Consider the following 17743-nt stretch of genomic DNA (forward strand, 5'->3'; position numbering starts at 1 on the left):
CCCCCCCCATTGGAATTTCACTTCATTAGCTCCATCAGGACTAAATCTGATTAAGAGTTCCTAATAATACGAGACTTTGACCTGTAACATGACATCTTTCCACATTTCCTGTTGGGATTTTTCCCATGAGATTAGCCCCGAATCTCCCCAGGCGAAATCATCCCCCCTCCTCCTCCTCCTGAGTGTGTGTGTGTGTGTCTGTGTGTAAAAGAAATCACCCCTTTGAGCTCAGAAACCCTCCCTGTAAATCACTTATGAGCTCTTGTCGAAGACTTCATTCATCTTTCTCTCTCAAAGCCCGAGTTTCGCAGAGACCCGGGACATCTGTTGCTCCTTAGCCGTGGACGCCCACAAAACCCCTGCAGCTGATGGGTCCAGTCAGGAGCGTCTCAGAAGTGGCCACATTTAGCATTCCTCTAAAAGCGGACCGTCCGATCCAGTGTCCTGCCCCACTCCCTCCTCGGTTCCAGCGCTGCAGCTCTGACTGTTGTTTTTGGGAGAGATGTGTTCATTTCGACAACTCAAGAGACGCAGAAACTCTCCAGCGCTGGGAGGAAAAGCTGTGTTTCATGAAAAAAAAAAGGGGGGGGGAGGTGGACGCACAGAGGAAAGGCATGTGTCTGTGATGGTTGCCGTCGCACACAGAAGCTGACGGGCTGGCGAGATGTGAAGGGGAGAGATTTACCAGGATTAAGTGGGCACGTCTGACCTTTTTTCTTTTTTTCCTTTCTTTCTTTTTTCATCTGCACGTCTGGTCCGCCAACCAAAATGGCTAATTTGGAGTTGAAAGAGAAGAGGCCATCGCCTCCAATCGTTGGTGTGACAAACAGTTTGCCTCGGAGCTGCGAGCCAGCACTTTGTTGCTGTTTCGGTGTAACTGCACATCTTTAAGAGGCTCACAAACACGTCGGCTTGCATGTGGTTTTGTTTATTTGAATAAAGCCAATAAAACCTCTCAGATCCCTTTACTTTTCCGCCGGCTGATTTATCTGTTCCAGTTGTAGGTCTGCGCCTTCTTGCTGTTAGTCTGCATCTTTTTCTTCTCTTCACACACACACACACACTCTTGTCTTCTTCTCCGTCTCCTCCTGCATGTGGTTTCCATTCAGCTCTTGTGCAGTATCTCCAGAATTTATGGAAAATTGGATGAGCTGCCATTTTCCAGCTGACATAAATATACAGTTGAGATGAATGGGACGTGTGTGTGTTTTACCAGGAATGTAAAACAATGAGTTATAACGATGCTTTATAGCCGGGCCTGTCTGGGATATACACAACAGGTTTGTGTACTTTTTGGATCAAATTATACGCAACCTTTTGGATCAGAGACGGCCTTTTCACCGTTTGCTTTTTAGCAAACATGTGGCACCGATGATCACAAGTGGTAAAGGTTATAACTTGAAGATGCTGGGGCTTAGTCAGCTTCAATCATGTGATGACTCAAGTATGAGTATCAGCCGTAAACTACCTCTGAAAGCTGTTTTTTTTTTTTTGTTGTTTTGTTTTTTGCTGAACCTTTTTTAACATGTGGAAAAGATGACAATGATGATGTGGCTTAGCCAGCTCACAAGCATCTCTGTGTCATGTTTAACAAAACTCGTGTGGAGAAGAACATTGTCTTGAAATTTAAAGCCTCGGAGGAACAGTTATTTTATGACTTTTAATTTTTTTTTTTTTTTAATAAAATGATGCCACGAGTAAACCTGTAACTGTATGTTTTAGGTTACTAAACCAGCTCCGACCATAATGTTTGAGGTATCTAAACGACTTTACGTGTAGGTAGTATCTCACTGGGCGGAAGCTGTTGGCGACTAGTTGGCATTCGTGAGGGAGTCTCCGAAATGTCTCCAAACAATCGCAGGGGCTCTGAATTTTCCTGAGCGTGTCGTAGAGGCTTACGGCCTTGTCTCTTAGAGTTTTGAACATGTAATCAGAGTTGTCAAGGGCGCTTCAAACTCTTCCCAAGTTTTGTTTTCGTAGGTCTTGGCGTGCTAGAGCTGTTGTTTTTTTTGACACCTGTCACAGAAATCATTTGAGGCCACAGCCCTGAATGTCCCTGTCTAAAAACCACGCTAACTGTAAACAATAATTAGCTTATCCAAATCTGCCTGTCCTTGTTTCAAAAGTGTACTCCGGTAGATTAAATCATAAACGTGGAGGTGGCTAACAAGGTGGGCTCAAAGCTGTACGACGTGGATGGAGGTGGACAGAGAAGTCACGAGCATGGTCGCAGACACTCAGAGTTCAGCGAGTCTCCACCAAAGAGTTGGCTCCTTTTTTTTGCAACTTTCTTCCAATTTTGATTGTCCAGCTGTCACAGCCCATTGAGATATTACTCTCAGTGATTATAACCTTTACTAGTAGCATTTACCAGAGGTTGACTGACTGAATCAGTCGGCAGGATAAATAATTAGATCAGGTTTCACAAAATTATTTATAATTGCTAAATGCCCCAATAATGAGAGAGAGAGAGAGATATTTTAATTACTTTAGTTAGAGTCACAAATTTATGCACGCTAAGATGACTGTGCCTTTAAACAGTTTGGGAAAGCCCAGATGATGATGTCGTAGCTGTGAAAGCTTTTGATAGGTTCGCTGACAGCCTTTGGGTTAATTGGAGGCACACCTGTGGATGCACTACAGGCATGACAAACACTCTGCTTCCAAGTTTGACATCATGGCGAAAAACAAAAAAAGAAATCAGCCAAGATACCACGAAGAGAAAACAGTGTATGTAAACTTCTGGTTTCAACTGTATCGTTTACACTCTAGTCATCACAACCAAGTCGACTCTAAGTGATGTTAAACCGCAGCAATTAAATCTGCGAGTTGGTGACATTAAGTGAGGTATTTTATGTTGCTGTTGTGGGTATGAATCTCTTCAGGAGAGATCCCCCCCCCCCTCTTTTATTAACAGAGCGCAAGAGGAACAGAAAACATATCCTGCAGTTAAACTTCATGAAAACATCCAACATATTTAAATGATTGTTTTGATCTTTCCAGATGTAGAATCTTTGTCAGAGACACTAATCAGCTTGTACTCCATGTGCTTTGCGTTCGTTTCCCTCTAATGGGTTTGATCAGCGCAGGAATGTGAATGACTTCACGCACAGAGTTTAATTTCTCGCAAAGGCACAAATCCGTCTGCATCTAAAATTAGTTTTATTTGGACACGTTGAATTGGATTACTTTAACATTTGAAGCGCTTGGACTCGGCCGTGGCAAGGTTGATTTGAAAGAGCTTTCTGCTTGCGTAAACAGTTTCTGCTACTAGGCAGCTCTGAAGCCTCCGTCTACAGATTTTACCAAAAAGGCCAGAATGTTGGGCGAATGCTCAACAGAAAAAGCCATTTAACTTGTTTTATAGGAGTCACGTGTCGGGAGGTGTTTACAGAGCTTCGTGTGGACCGTTGCTCCTTTGCTGGAAGGTGGTTTGGTAATCCCCATCAGGGCAGATATGGTATGAGTGACCTTTCTGTTGCGCCGATGGAGCAAGCCATCTACGGACAACTAACCGGAGGCCACTTGACACCATCTCACGACATTACGGCAAACGGACCTGGAGTTTTGCAAATCATGGTACGGCACTGTGAGTGCTTTAGCAGTTCGGTAAATTTGCATGCCCACCTCAAAATGAGGATTATGTTTCAGTCACGGGCTGTGTCGCCCTCAGGACAGCTCACCGTGGAGCACAATGTGAACAAATTCAAAGCACAGAGGCTTAAAAAAGGCACGCCCAGCAACAATCTTTCTGCAAAAACGAATCTAAAATTCTTTACACACCCTTGCTGCGAGCTGAATGTTGTGATGCAGGTTGGTTTGTGTTTCTGTAGAAATAAACAGAGTTGTGCCTGATTCCCGTTCCTAGTTTGGATATATTGTGCTGTTGGATTTGGGGTGACCTTTATTAGCTGTTAGTCAAACTCTGTCTGTAATGTAAGAGGTCTGCTGGCAGTGCTTTTAGTCTTTATTTGTGTGCTGATCCTTGCCAAGAGATGCAACAGTCAGTTGGTTTTTTTTTGGTTGCAGACTGTGCAACAGTTGCAAGTCAGTGCAATTATCCTTGTTTCTCTTTTTTTGTATTACCACACCTTGCTACTTACTAAAAACACCGTCTCATTTTTGTCACTTGCACAAACTTGTTAAAGTCCTCCTCGCAGGTAAGTGTCACCTGTTCCAGGAAATGCTTTTCATTCAGACGTAAAGTACAGGAAGGTTTCCCACACTGCTGATGTAAAAAGGTGGCCGTGAGTCATCAGTGACTCACTTACAGTTATTTATTGGACAAACTGTATCCAAAATTAAGCCGGCGCTTATCATACGTCAGCGTGTAGGCCACGTGTACACTGTGTGGATATCCGAAAGCTACTTTTTAAATGGTAAAACACAATTCAGTGTTTAGTGTGTATGGATTGGTTTCATTTTAAAAGCCCTTAAAGGAAGGAAGTGAAACTGAATTCATCGTTCTAGTCTGCTCCGGAGCTTAGCCTGTGTGCTGTAATATTGATCATATTTACCTGTTAACTATTGTCCTCCAGGCCACTCAGAGGATGAGCAGAGGCAGCTCAGAGTTTAGAGACCGGGTGGACTTTGCACAAGGACAGGAGTGACAGGACTTCCATTCACAAGGTGGTGCCAAACGTGCAACAGACAAAGAAGACTGCGAGTCAGGAGGATCAAACACCGAATGATGCTTGTTTTTAAGAAATGATGAGTCAGAAGACTTGTTGCTGTCTATATCAGGGTCATTTATTGCTCAGGAACAAGGACTCAAAAACTGTAACATTCCTCAAACTTCTATTTTTCAATCGGCCTTTTGAACAGACTGTTGACAATTCAGCACATCATCGCCATCTACAAGGCTGAAGTACAAACTGTAGGCCCTTGATTAGAATTCTGTGATGCAGCAAATTCAAAAATATTATTGATACAAGCGAACCGGCATGGTCTGAATGGCTCGTTCACAGATATTGAGGCACTGGAACAGAGCACTGAAAAATTTGCCTTAGCCACAATTGTTTAGATGAGTTGGACTAGATTGATTATTCTTCTCTGTTTTGAAGCACTTGTTGTTGTTATTGGGGGTAAAAGAAAGTAACTACAAATATGAAATGATCTCTGTATGTAATCAGTGTTGTTTCCATTCATTAGTAACTTGAAGGATGTCGTCTTTGACCTGGTTTCACTTTGTGGAGGAAAAGCTTTTTAATGACAAGCTACTAGTTATTTTTTTATATCCATTTATTTATTGGCCATTTAAACATATTGTTTAATTCTTAGTGTACTTCTGATCCAACTTTGTTCACCTTTTTGTCTCAGTTAAAGATCAACCTGAAGCGTTTCCTTCCCTGCTGACCAAATCGTTGCAAAGTACCGTCTTTCGTGGTCTTGTTGTGGCCGGTCCCACGTGGCTGCCCTTTGACCTTTCATGGTACTTTAGCTCCAGTTGGTATCTTTATCCTTTGTTCCCCTCCTGCCAGCAGGCCAGATGTTCATCGATTATGCTGCTGCCGGGGGGGGAGAAGAATAAACAAGACTTTCCATCTCTACAACCACAGAGACCATCACTGAAGGAGATTCCTATTCGGTGCCTTTTTAGATTTTCATTTTTTATTTTTTCTCTCGGTGATGAGCGGCAGTGGATTGCCTGGTTCACTGGTGTTGACCTTTGATGGACGAGGAGACAGCAGTTGTGGCTTGCTGTGTGCATATCTGTAATCTTTCCTAACAACCTCTGGGGTTTTAGGAATGCACTTGGCAACAGCTAAAGCTAACAAAAGGTTTAATGTGCCAAAGCTGCCGATCTGTTTTGGACTTAGTGTCCCCAGATGTCCCTGTGTCAGATTTGTAGTCCATTTTGAATTCCACAGCCTGGTTGGTTATGTCTTAAAGTGAAGAGTTTACACCTGGAAAGGTAATACATCATTTAAAAAAAAGAATCATCTTTTAAGTTCTGAAAATGTAAAACAGAGCAAAGAAAATCTAGAAATTAAATAGTTACAGATGTTTCAAAATCAGAAATTTTGAGGATGTTTATTATTTTAAGAAAACAGTTTTTTGGTACGTCCTGATTTAATCTTGCTTTTAATAATAGTTTTAATAGTTGGTCTTAGTTTCCCTCCCTGCTATTAAAGAACAAGACATAAAAGACAACATTTAGATCCTAAACAGGACTGCATTGTTTTTTCCCTATCTATCTGCCTCATTTCCTTTCCTTTTTAGCACTCCCTCGCCTCCCCCTAATTTCCTGAGCACAAAGATTTCATAAACTGTTGGCTTGTTTGGTTAATTGTCTCCAGATTTTGTGCGAATGAGTGCATACTTGCCTTGCGGTGGTCTGCGAAGTTTGAAGCAGGTCCTGAAATGTGTTTTTGACCGTCTTTTTGTGCTTATATTAACGCCACATCCACCGCAGAAATTACCTGTTGCTGTCGTATTCAGGGGACCAGCCAGAGGGGAACGGCTTTCTTTTTTCCGGGCCTCCGGTGTTTTGATTGTCCATTCACTGACTCTGTTTACTAATTGGTTTCGTTCTTTGGGCAGCCAGGTGTGACCAGCCCTAAATGTGACTCCACATTCCTTCCTTTGGAGCATCTGTAATTACCTTCAAGTCGAGCATTTCTCAGCTCAGCGGTTTTTCTCCTGCTCCTTTTGTCTGCTTGTGTCTCAGACTCCCTTCTCCTGAGCTGATCTTTAATCCCAGCCCACACCTGGGATTTTTGACTGGCTCCCCCTCCCTATTTTTACTCCAAGGCAAGTACCCTCCTTACCAAACAAGATAAATCCTTAGGTTTTTTTTTTGTTTTGTTTTGTTTTGTTTTTCAAAAGTGCCATTCAGAGCTTTTTAGGTTGGCTTGGTAACATTACAACAAACATCTTTCATCACTTTTACAAAAACGAAGACAAACTGACCAACTTAAAGCGTTGATTTTAAAGTGACATTTTAGATTTTTTTTTGAAGCTCCAGTCTGGAGAAATGCTGACCCAACTGATGAGCTCTAATGTCTCGTGTGATTGAGGCCAACACAGAAGTGGACTGATGTTGTCTTAAAACAACTCTGGTGTCAGAAATCTTGTAGTGGTTCATGCAAATATTGTTTTATAAACCTTTAAAAAGGCTAACAGTTTGGCATTACTTATTTACTTATTTACAAATTTGAAAGACAAATAATGGCAGCAGGAGCTGTTGCACTTTCCGAAGGAATACCAAAACATTTCTGCCAGAATAACCGTGTACAAAACTGACAGTGATGTAAAGATTTGTAAAATAGCATTTATGTGAACTGCTGTGAAAGTTTTGAGATGGGAGTTATTTTAAGACGGCAGCGTTCTACTTTTGTCCTGGCCCTGCTCGAACTAGCCACTGACTCGTCAGTCTGGTCAGAAATAAAATGAAGTCATTCAAAGAGCCATCTACTACAGGCATGAACTTTTTGGAAAATATCCGAAGTACTCCTGTACGCTATTATAAGCTCAGCAGAATATTTGAAGTTTTATGTGTTCTAAGTTTGAACAACCAGGTTAAAAGATCATATCTGCCACAAAATCCTCTCACTGTGCAACACTGATCCCAAATGACTCATCAGTTTGGTCGACCAGAAGCCTTTTCCAGCCAGCTTTCAGCCTTATCAACGAGGGTCTTAGAGGGGATTTAAAACAGGAAGAAACCTCTGCACAAGGGCCTGCTCCCGGCACCGTGTGTGATTTGGTACATTTGTGTCCGTTTGACTGTCCGCCTTCATTGGGGGGTTGGATCTGGTGAAGTTTAGGTTAGCATTCAAGAAGATATGCACGTATCTTTGGTGTTCTTTTTTAATTTTTTGGTACATGATCCTATTTGTCTGTAGCTGCTCTGCAGCGACGGAGAAATGTCATTGTAAATGGCACCCTTGAGTGTGTGAATGGGCTTTTGTCCACCTCTTAAATAATCTGACCCACCGATGGCAACTGCTTATGAAAACAAGGCCCCCCCCCCCCCTCTGTTTAACAGGTCTTAGTGTGTCCCACTTGTCGGGAGGTGGGGGGGGGCATAAATACAGACTTCTGTTTGGCTGTTTGCCAGTGGTAGTTTGTCTACAAGTGCACTGAGTCCTAGCTGTAAGAAAGCGACGTTACAAAATCTGTACTTGTGAGGAATATTTATAGCCAGGCTGACATTTAGATCGCTCTGGTTGGGGAAGGGGGAAGGAGGGGAGGGGAGGGGAGGGGGTATTCAAGGCTGCGCTATCCTTAGATTGCTTTTTCAAGACAGGCCAAAGTTTTTCTTTTAATTCTTAATGTCCATACCTGGTGATTTTCTCTGACGTTCATCTGCAAGCCTTTAATTTCTTAGGTCAGTGGAAATGCAGTAATTAGGGGGTGACTTATTCTCCCCGTGTAAGCCTCACTTATTTAAAGAGCACCTCAAAACGCAACCATAGTCTTCATTTCTCATTTTTTCCTTCAGATTGCTTCTGTTTCGGTCGGATGTTTGCTCGTGAACTGACTGTTTGTAAGAACAGGTGAAGCAAAAAGCGTGACTCAAACCTCCATCTTAAGCCACTAGATAGATTTAAAAGAATCTGTGATACAATTTGGTCCATTTTTTGTTTTTTTTTTCCTTCCTAGAGTTGCTCTTCACACATGTTTTCTACAGCTGGAGATTTTTATGCCGGAAATGTGTTCTCACAGCTGGAAATGTGAGGGAAAAATCTTGTACGGGAGCACGTGTCTGCAGTGTACAGGAGGCAGGACGTGGTGCGGGGAAATTGATGGCTTTTTTTTTACAATAAGTTAGGAAAAGCAGATGGTGCTTCTTGTTGTCTAGACATTGAGACCAGATGTATGTAAAGGTAACCAAAGGTCTGAGCAGCGTGTGAAAGCAAGACACAAGTCAGCTGAAAAGACAACGAAGCAACGATTGTTAACTGTGCTTACACATTTATATTAAATGCTTTGGAAGACGTGCAGCTAAATTTGTACATTGTCGTAGGGGTGGAATCTCACGATTTGATTCAGTCAATTAAAAAACAATTATTGATGCATCTCAGTGCATCCATGTTCGCATTTCAACCAAAAGCGTTTCCATGACTTTATTGGTCCCGTCATAGAGGGTGGGAACGGCTCCGTCAGTATTCTTCACAAACGAGTTAAAGGAGACCTGCCGTTCTCAGTAGGTCTTTGTTAATGATAGATGATCATCAGTTTTTGACATTTATAAACTGATTCGGAATCGTTAATGACTGCATTGAGATATGCTGGTGTAGATTCTCAGTCATCCAGGCTCAACTCCACACTCTCTGTTTCTGAATTGAGAAAGCTCCTCAGATGAGAAGCGAAACGTCTTGAACGACAGAACAGAAGTCCAGTTGTTTTTGTTTTTTAACCTTTTTTGAATTTCTGCATTGAGATGCATCCAAAAACAGAGTATAACCCCACCACCCCCCACCCCTCAATGCTGCTATGGAAAAATGTGAAATTTTCTGCATCCATTCGCACTCAGCCTCTGAACTTCCCCCAAACGTTTCAGGAACCAATAAAACCGTACTTGCATGTTTCCTCTTTTGCTTATTGAATGATTCTTAAAAAAAAGTAAACACAAAGATATTTTGATATCTATAAAAGATAATCAGAAGATATTTAAAGAGGTAGCTGTTGTTAGACCAGTCTGCTCATTACTCACTTTCTCCTGTTTTTTTTTATTTTATTTTTTTGGATAATGCCTGTCATCATACCAACAGGTGTAAAACCTCCTTCAGCGTCCTTCGCTGTGTTTTCTTTCATCACACCTCGAGTGTGTCTGCGCAGACGAGTCTGTACACACAGTGCCAGTTTTCATGCAGCCAGAGGGAGAGTTGAGTCTTGTCCAAGCAAACCCCGTAATCCACCAGCTCCTGTCTGGATGGGAGATGTGGAGATTGTGTAATTGTTATTTCTCTATTTGCTTTTAGGCATTACCTTGGCGAATACTGCCAGGATATCAACGTTGGTTTGCGATTTTCATTCAGTCCAGTAACTATAAATAAACTCAGTGTCTCTGATTAGTCACTCAGAAGTTTTTTCTGTGTCAGTTTAAGAGAAAATTGAGACACTAAGGTAAGGAGGCAGTTAATATTTTCATGCCTGGTCACCTAAAATTACACCAGCAGCCACAGATAATTGTTTATTTTTCCTTTTATTTAGCCAGGAATGTCTCATTGAGATACACATTTCTTCTTCCAGGGAGTCAAGATAGCGTAGAGTAGTATATAAAAAACAGTCGTGTAAAAGTTTCAATACAAGAAGATAAACGATAAAAGAGCTGCTTTACAAAATGAAGCAAAGGTTAAAGATCATAAAGAACATGTTAAAAAGCTTACCAACTAAGTTCATCAGGTTTCACTGCCAGTGTAGGCTTGTTAAAACTTAGTTTTTTTCAGTTTGTTACTATATGAAGAATAAAAACAAGAACACAACTTGTCACAAGAGCAAAAAAGACAAGAAAAAAACCTTTAATGTCCAAGTAAAAATCACCTCCCAGAAACTTTTGTCAGCTGTCTAACAGTTAGGAAACATGACAGTTTTATCAAATTAAGAGAATCCCAATAGATTTCTGTGTAAAAAAAAAAAAAAATTTGTGTATAAAATAAAAAGCAAAAATCTCCAATTATATTTTGTAGACAAGTTTACGATAAAACTTCTGTTTTAGTTTGGCTAATGTGGTAATTTGATTCCCCTCCAGAACGACTACATAAACATATTACTAAGATTTTTACACACCTGGCTCTAATTCAAAAAATATTCCAGTTCGTACAAAGTCTTACAATTAGTGAACTTTAAACTCGGTTAAACAACAACTGGGGTGTTCGGCAGCTGCCTGGAAGGTTTTCCAGCCGTGAATAGTATCTCACTGTGAAATGATGGACTTTAAGTTGTTTAGAAACGGATTTATCACTTTTCTGAAATTGGCAGGCAGCAGCCGTTGAGATCACTGCTGATGTGAGATCGCACGCTGGCAAATGCCAAAACTTTTGCTCTGGGGAAGGCGCTCGCGCTTGCAGAGGATCAGCTAATAACTGTGTTTGATAAGCTCCACCTGGCTGCTTTTTAGCCTTTTAACTCCATTTAAAACAGGTGAGTTGAACTGAGTTCACTGTTGCTGCAACAAGTCAGAGTCAGCATTTGTGATGATATGTGTAAATGTATTATAATGTAACGTTTTTGCTTGTGTCTGTTTGTGTCTCTCTGTGTGTGTTTTTTATTTTTTTTAGCAAAATATCACATGAACCAGTGGAAAGATTTGAATAAAACTCTCAAAGGAGGTCATTAGATTCATATTTACAACCTTTTGGAGTCTATTCAGTTTAAGGCAGCTGCCACAACAAGTCAACCTCAGCAAACAGAAAAATGGTTTGAACCCAAGCATTTTTAACGACACTGAGCTAAAATTTGGTGTAGTGGTAACTGAGAGTCATCCTCAACACATACTTGAGCAGTAACTGATAATGTGATGTCTGTGTTGAACGTTTGCCATTAACTTATACACTGTTAGCAAATTATAAATGGATTTCAAGGAAACTCAAAGTGACCATTTGGATCTTCATCTTCACCTTTGGGAGTTAGCCCAATTTAAGATGGCCTCCGCGGCTTGTTGGCTTTACCAAACACAAAACTAGCTGCAGTTCAGTTCATATTAAAAACACTGAGTCCTGCAGTCCAGACTGGTCATTCAGTGAAACAGAAAGTATGATAAAGAGACATCAACCAGGGGTTTGAAAACGCGTTTGGTTCATTTCCACGAGAAGACCAAAAAAACCAGAGTGTTGTTTTTTTGGAACACGGGATGAGACGCGAGTTCAAACAAGCCCCCTGTGATGGTCGTGCGTTTGGATCAAATAGAAGTTGTAAAAGTCCAACTATGTGCTGTCTTTAGGAGGAAACTACCCCTGGCTACAGCAGAGTGAGGCACACTCACCCCACATGAAACCACAAGCTGTCACCGCCACACTTTGGTTATCATGGACCAAACAAACAGGATACAACGTGCCCTCTAACAGTGCCAGCTGCCTCAGGTTCCATCTTATTCGGACTAAATCAGATGATTCTCTCAAAATGTCAAGCCCCTGCTACCAGATCGTTTATGGGTGATTTATCTTCGACTAATCGATGGAAAATTCTTTCACCTGTCAGCGCTGCTGGTCTTGTGGTAGACAAATCATTGCTCCGGACACACAGTGGCCAAGACGGGAGATCTCCAAGCCTGCAGCCGACCGTGGAGTCAGCGGAGCTCGCCTGCCTGTCTGTAATTACCCAGAAAGCCCTGGGGCAGATCCATGTGGCTGACATGAGTGCGTTTCCTCTTCGTCCTCCCTCTGCCTGCTCAGACGGTGTCACAGTGCAGCACCATGTGTCGGCAGCGTGGGAGGTCTTGAAGCCGGGGCCTCTGTGGCTCCCCATGGGGTGACGGTACCCCCCCCTTACATCTTCACTGGGATGCATACGATCCCTCCTCCGGTCTTGGCGTTCTCTTTAATCTTTTCAGCTTTTGTCTTCTTATTATCTCCAAATGAAAAACGGCTAAAGGGTTTCTAATTTCCACCCTCTGTGTGTGTTTCCTTTGACTCGGTGTTCTGTGAACCCCTGAGCACTTCCCCGAGATGCAATCAATATTTGCTCAGTCATTTTCCTTCCAAAGGTCAAACGGTATCGCATGATTGTCTTGTGTAACACGCTGGTTTGTGTTGTACGCCCGCCAGAAACCTCCTCCTGCAGACAAAAGTGACTCCTGGAACGGAGGGGTGCACAGACTGCAGAGCGTAAACACTTGCGGGGCAGGATGTGTTGCTTTCTCGCCGGTGTTTATTGCTTTTTTTGTTTCTTTATCTGAACAGGAAGCGGGGCCGAAGAGCTCCAGGAAGATTCTGCGAGGTTATCTCGGGAGCCGTCAATCTGTTCCCAGAGTTGTTTTCCAGCGGCGCAGGCGCTGAGAGTCCTTAGACTGCTGCTCTTCAGCAGCCTGTGTGCTTCGGAGGGGTGTGTGAAAAGTGGAGGAGGGGTGTTTTTGGGACAGTGCTGACGCTGGGGCGGCGGGGGCAGCGTCTGATGAATGGGAAGACAGTCCTGTCGCTCTGCTCTCCACACACTCTTTGAGCATCTCTCCTCATGCTTTGCACAACCTAACACACACACACACACACAGAACCCTTTAGGCCTTGAGTTTGGTGCCAGATCTCTCACAAATGTGCCGACTTTTTTTTTTTTCTTTGTGGTTTACTAATATCTGCATTTTCCTACATAAACCAGGATGGTAAAATGTGCCCGACTTTTCCAGCATTTGAGACGTTCTGATAAGCCTGCCAATAAACAGGCCCGCAGCTTTTAATTTGACAGTACAATGAAGCAGAACGTCATGGGAGCAATGCTGCGCTGGCCTGCGGACAATAAAAAGCATCAACAAACTGTCCAATGAGGCTTTATGGACGCAGTGAATATAAACCCGGCTCTACTTTAGGCAGACGATTGTTTAAACATCTTTGAACTCCACATGCTGAATTACTCAGCGTCTGGGGAAAGTGCTGCATTAAAGTGGAACAACGGGAAGAGTTATTTGCTCGAATCTGTTTGAGACGTACGTCCGAGCGGTAAGTTATCCCTGTCACAGGACTCATCTGTCCTCTCTGGCCTCTTTCAGGAAGTGAAGATATTTCGAGCGCTGATCCTCGGCGAGCTGGAGCGGGGGCAGAACCAGTACCAGGCGCTGTGCTTCGTCTCTCGCCTCAACCGCAATGAGATCATCCCCAGCGAGTCCATGGCCCGTCTCAGACAGGTAGGGCGCAGCAGATAATCATGTTTTCAGTCTTTTTTTTTTTTTCTTGCAAAAGCAAAACACCACGGGGCAAAGCCATTTAAGAGAGAAAAAAAAGGTTTACATTTCGGATCTACTTTGTTCCTCTAAAGTCTGCTTGTTGAAACAAGTTGGAATAAACACCCAGTGTTACACATCAGGTTGCTGTTTTATTCAGCTTTGACAAAAGATTGTATTCTGGTTGCTTCCTGTTGTGTTTGGGTGAAAAGTTGAGCAAAGCCATCAAATCTAGTGGGAAAGTAAATGGATGGAAATATAAAAAAAAACAAAAACTGATGTGAGATATTGAGAGTTTAGTCATAGCCGTGGAAACAAGAATCAAGACAAACAGCAAAGCTCTAAAATCTGGACGCCATCAAAGACGACGATGCACCTCCTGTTCCGAAATTTCACCTCCTTATAATAAACTTACTTCACTGGATAAATTTGCATTGTGTGAATCTAAAAGGCCCTGCGAGGGACCTGCGACCTGTCCAGGGTGTCCCCTGCCTCTCGCACAGTGACTGCTGGAGACGGGCACCAGCTCCACGCGACCCGGAAAGGAGAAGAGGTCAAAGAAAATGCATAGATGGATGGATCTAAAAGTTACAAATCCATGGAAGTCTTTGAGTCTAAGGTCTAATTAATAAATGAGTGCTGCCACGTTTCAGCCTTCTGGAGAACTTCAACCAATAGTCTCTGCCCAGCTGTGAAGCTTCTAAAAATACACAAAGCTTTTTTGTGTGGTTTTCTCAGTCATAGGTGGTAGATTTTACCAGATGCTATAATATTAGGATTCTTCTCATGTTGTAGTGAAGAGGCCTTCAAATACCTGTCTGAAGACCAAGATAAGAGATGCATAACAAAGTCAAAAGTTCTCACAGTGTGATTTATGAACAACTCAAGGGACAAAACAAGTTTTAATGAAGCAAGATTCTTGTAACGTTTTGCTGCTCAGTCGGGACTCTCACTGTGGTGTCGGGTTTTCTTAGGTTTTGTTTTTTTTGATGGGAATCTGTTTGTTTTTGCCGTCTCTTCAGAAAAACCCTCAGGCCATTCGACTGGCCGAGGAGCGGCGAGGCCTGGAGCAGCTAACGATGACCGCGGCTCTGAATCTCAGCCGGGCCTGGCAGCTCAGCTCGCACATCCGCAACATGTGCAGCGAGGCACGCGAGGCCATCTACACCCGGGAGGCAGACGTCAAACACTGGCTGGAGAAAGGTAATCTGATCCTGGGTTTATCACTGAAACGCACAACAATGGGCTTTGTTCTCCTCTCTTCTTCTTCTCTGTCCCGCATCTTCTGCTTGCCTTTCTGCATAATGTAACGCTTTGTCTCTAAAACTCTACCTCCTCTTCTTTTGTCCCTTTGACACCTTTTTTTTTGTTTTAATTTCATCTTAAAGGAATACAGCTTCAAATGTCTCTTATTTCAGCTGCTCCTGCCTCTGTTTTTTCTAACAGTTTAGCTTTTTATTATCCAGTTTTTATGAAAACGTTCTGAATCAGAAATATTGTTGTGCCTGGGTGTCATTTCTTTATTTCAGATATTGAAATAAAGCAGTAAAAGGCTGTTTTTGCAGCGGGTTTGATAAAAACCTGATTATGTAGGCTGAGGAGAATCCATATGGCAGCCCCATTGTTCCCTGACGGCCATGCTGGAAAGAAAAACAATCTCGATGGTCATGGTTCAGCGAGCGCCGTCATCTGCAGATGGAATCAGAGGACCATCTCTTTAACATAACAAAGCTCCTTCGCTGCTCCAGCTCCAGTCTTTTTTAGCCATTTTCTTCGGCTCGATACAGTATTCGTTTTAGGTGAAATCAGACAGCGAGTGATTCACACAGCTGTCTGATGGCACGTTTTTGTTTTAACCCCCCCCCGCCATCTCTGATCTGTGTTTTTGTGCCCCAGGAGTGGACGGTTCTGTATTCGAGGCGCTGCCTCAGACAACGGAGGTGTCCAGCTTTCCGGCGTGTCACTCCACTAAGGACTTGTGGCAGCCGTGCCTCTGCACGTACGGCCTGCGTCTGGAGTGGTACCCCTGTCTGCTGAAGTACTGCCGCAGCCGGGACGCCGGGGGCAAAGGCTCCACCTACAAGTGTGGCATAAAGAGCTGCAGCAAGGGCTACCATTTTACCTACTTTGTTCCCCAAAAGCAGCTCTGCCTATGGGATGAGGAGACCTAGCAATTTTTTATTTTTTTTTGTCAGGATATTCAAGAAAAGACTAAAAGTTTGCACTCAGCCAGGCCGGTTCTTCTCCAGCGGTTCTGTTGGAACAGTAAAACTGAACCTTGGTTTGTTTGAGGGTAAATGAACCTTTCTCATGCAGGGAGGCCATCTTGAAACAAAAAACGTTATTCAGGTCCCAAGTGACGCCAAAACGAAGGAGGGACGGATGCGGCGGGACAGTCGCTCCGCAGCTTTTCTGACGTTTAGCTTCCATGTCACTTCGCCAAAAAGCCACCACATTTGTGCCTTTTTTTTTTTTTTTTTCCTTGCGAGGGAGAAATTTTGGGAGAGAATGACACACGACAGCAACAGCGACCTCTGGAACAAGTTCTGGTATGCACGAAGCTTCACAGTGGATTTCTGCTCATTGAAACGCCAGCAGAGGAGCAGTGGTGTTCACACACGTTCTCATGGGAGTTGGACAAACGTAGTCCTCCATCCTGGTGAAGGAAAATACGGATGGTGGATTCATCTTTGTTTAAAAAGCTCTGTGAAAAACTAAATTGTCAGCAAAACGTGTTAATAGTAAAATAAACAGGTACGGATAAATAAAAAACGCTTTGCCGCTGCTGGCTTTATTTATTTTGGTTGTGGAGGACTGGTGTTGTATGTTTTTGTCACAAAACCTACGTCAGATTTCTTTCTTTTTTGACATCAAGCAAGCTCCTAAATCTACCTATCTGAACCACAGGTCCTCAGCATCAAGAAGTATTCTTTTAGGGACATTTTAAACTTTCCATGTTTCTCATTCACATGTTGTGTGTCTGTGTTCCTAAGATTTCACTGTACAGCCAGCGTCGATAAACAGGAGGATGATTGTACTTCATGGGACAGTTTCACTTGGATACAACCCGTTTGTAAGGAGTATCTCCTGTCATGTGCTAAGACTGTTTTAAAAACAAAAGTGCCAAGTAAACAAAGTCAGATTTTTTTTTCTTCACCAAAATAAGAGCTTAAAGTTTCTGTTTCTAGAAACAATTGTGTTACTTGTCCAGAACTGCCATGTTGCTGTTTTAGTAATCTATACTGCCATCTTCTGGTTGACCAAGGTATTGCGTTCATGTTGCATCCCACTGCCAGAAATCTGCTTTTTTTTGTTTGTTCTGTTTATGTCTGTCTGTTAATATTAACGTTTAAATAATTTATGTCTGTCAAATATCAATATTATTATATTATTATTTTATGGATAAGTCAAGAAGCATTTCTTGACCTTGTGGGACCAAATTAACTTTTTGTCAGTCTGTTTTATACAGTAACAGGTTGAAGTAGTTTTTTGAATTGTCTTACCTCCAGCTCGCTCAGCTTTTCACTACACTACAACACTACACATTCATCTTTTTGTACTGCTAACTAAAAAAAAACAACCAAATGAGCAAAAAAAATTCCCATTTGTGGTCTTTTGTGATAATCAAGTGCCTTAACGTTTCCACTGATGGTTTTTTTGTGTAATTGTAGAATAAATTGTTAAACATATTTTTCTATGAAAGAATTTTGAATTGATGTAAATAAAATAAGATAAAAAAAGAAAAAGTTGTTCTAAAAAGAGAAACGAAACAATTTAGGTCATGTACTTCCCAGAGCTGTTTTACATAAGTTGTTTCAATAAAGTCTTCTTTTGCACTGTACAATACAACTGTGCACTTCTTTTTTTAATGGGGTTTGTTTGGGGCATTTCAAGACTTCATTGACAGTTTAAAAAAAATGCAGA

General features: G+C 42.3%; 1 protein-coding gene across 1 annotated transcript in view; it reads left to right on the top strand.

Moving 5' to 3' along the window:
* Positions 1 to 17660, top strand: part of oafa (OAF homolog a (Drosophila)) — an 18813-nt gene extending 1153 nt beyond the window's left edge. Inside the window, exons 2-4 of the mRNA XM_017429027.3 lie at positions 13649 to 13783; positions 14842 to 15022; positions 15716 to 17660. Coding sequence (XP_017284516.1) covers positions 13649 to 13783; positions 14842 to 15022; positions 15716 to 15990 — 591 coding nt within the window. The 3' untranslated portion in view covers positions 15991 to 17660. The remainder of the gene's footprint in view (positions 1 to 13648; positions 13784 to 14841; positions 15023 to 15715) is intronic.
* The last annotated feature ends 83 nt before the right edge of the window (positions 17661 to 17743 follow it).

This window comes from Kryptolebias marmoratus, linkage group LG2 (genome assembly GCF_001649575.2).
Source record: "Kryptolebias marmoratus isolate JLee-2015 linkage group LG2, ASM164957v2, whole genome shotgun sequence".
In the NCBI taxonomy this organism is placed as follows: Eukaryota; Metazoa; Chordata; class Actinopteri; order Cyprinodontiformes; family Rivulidae; genus Kryptolebias; species Kryptolebias marmoratus.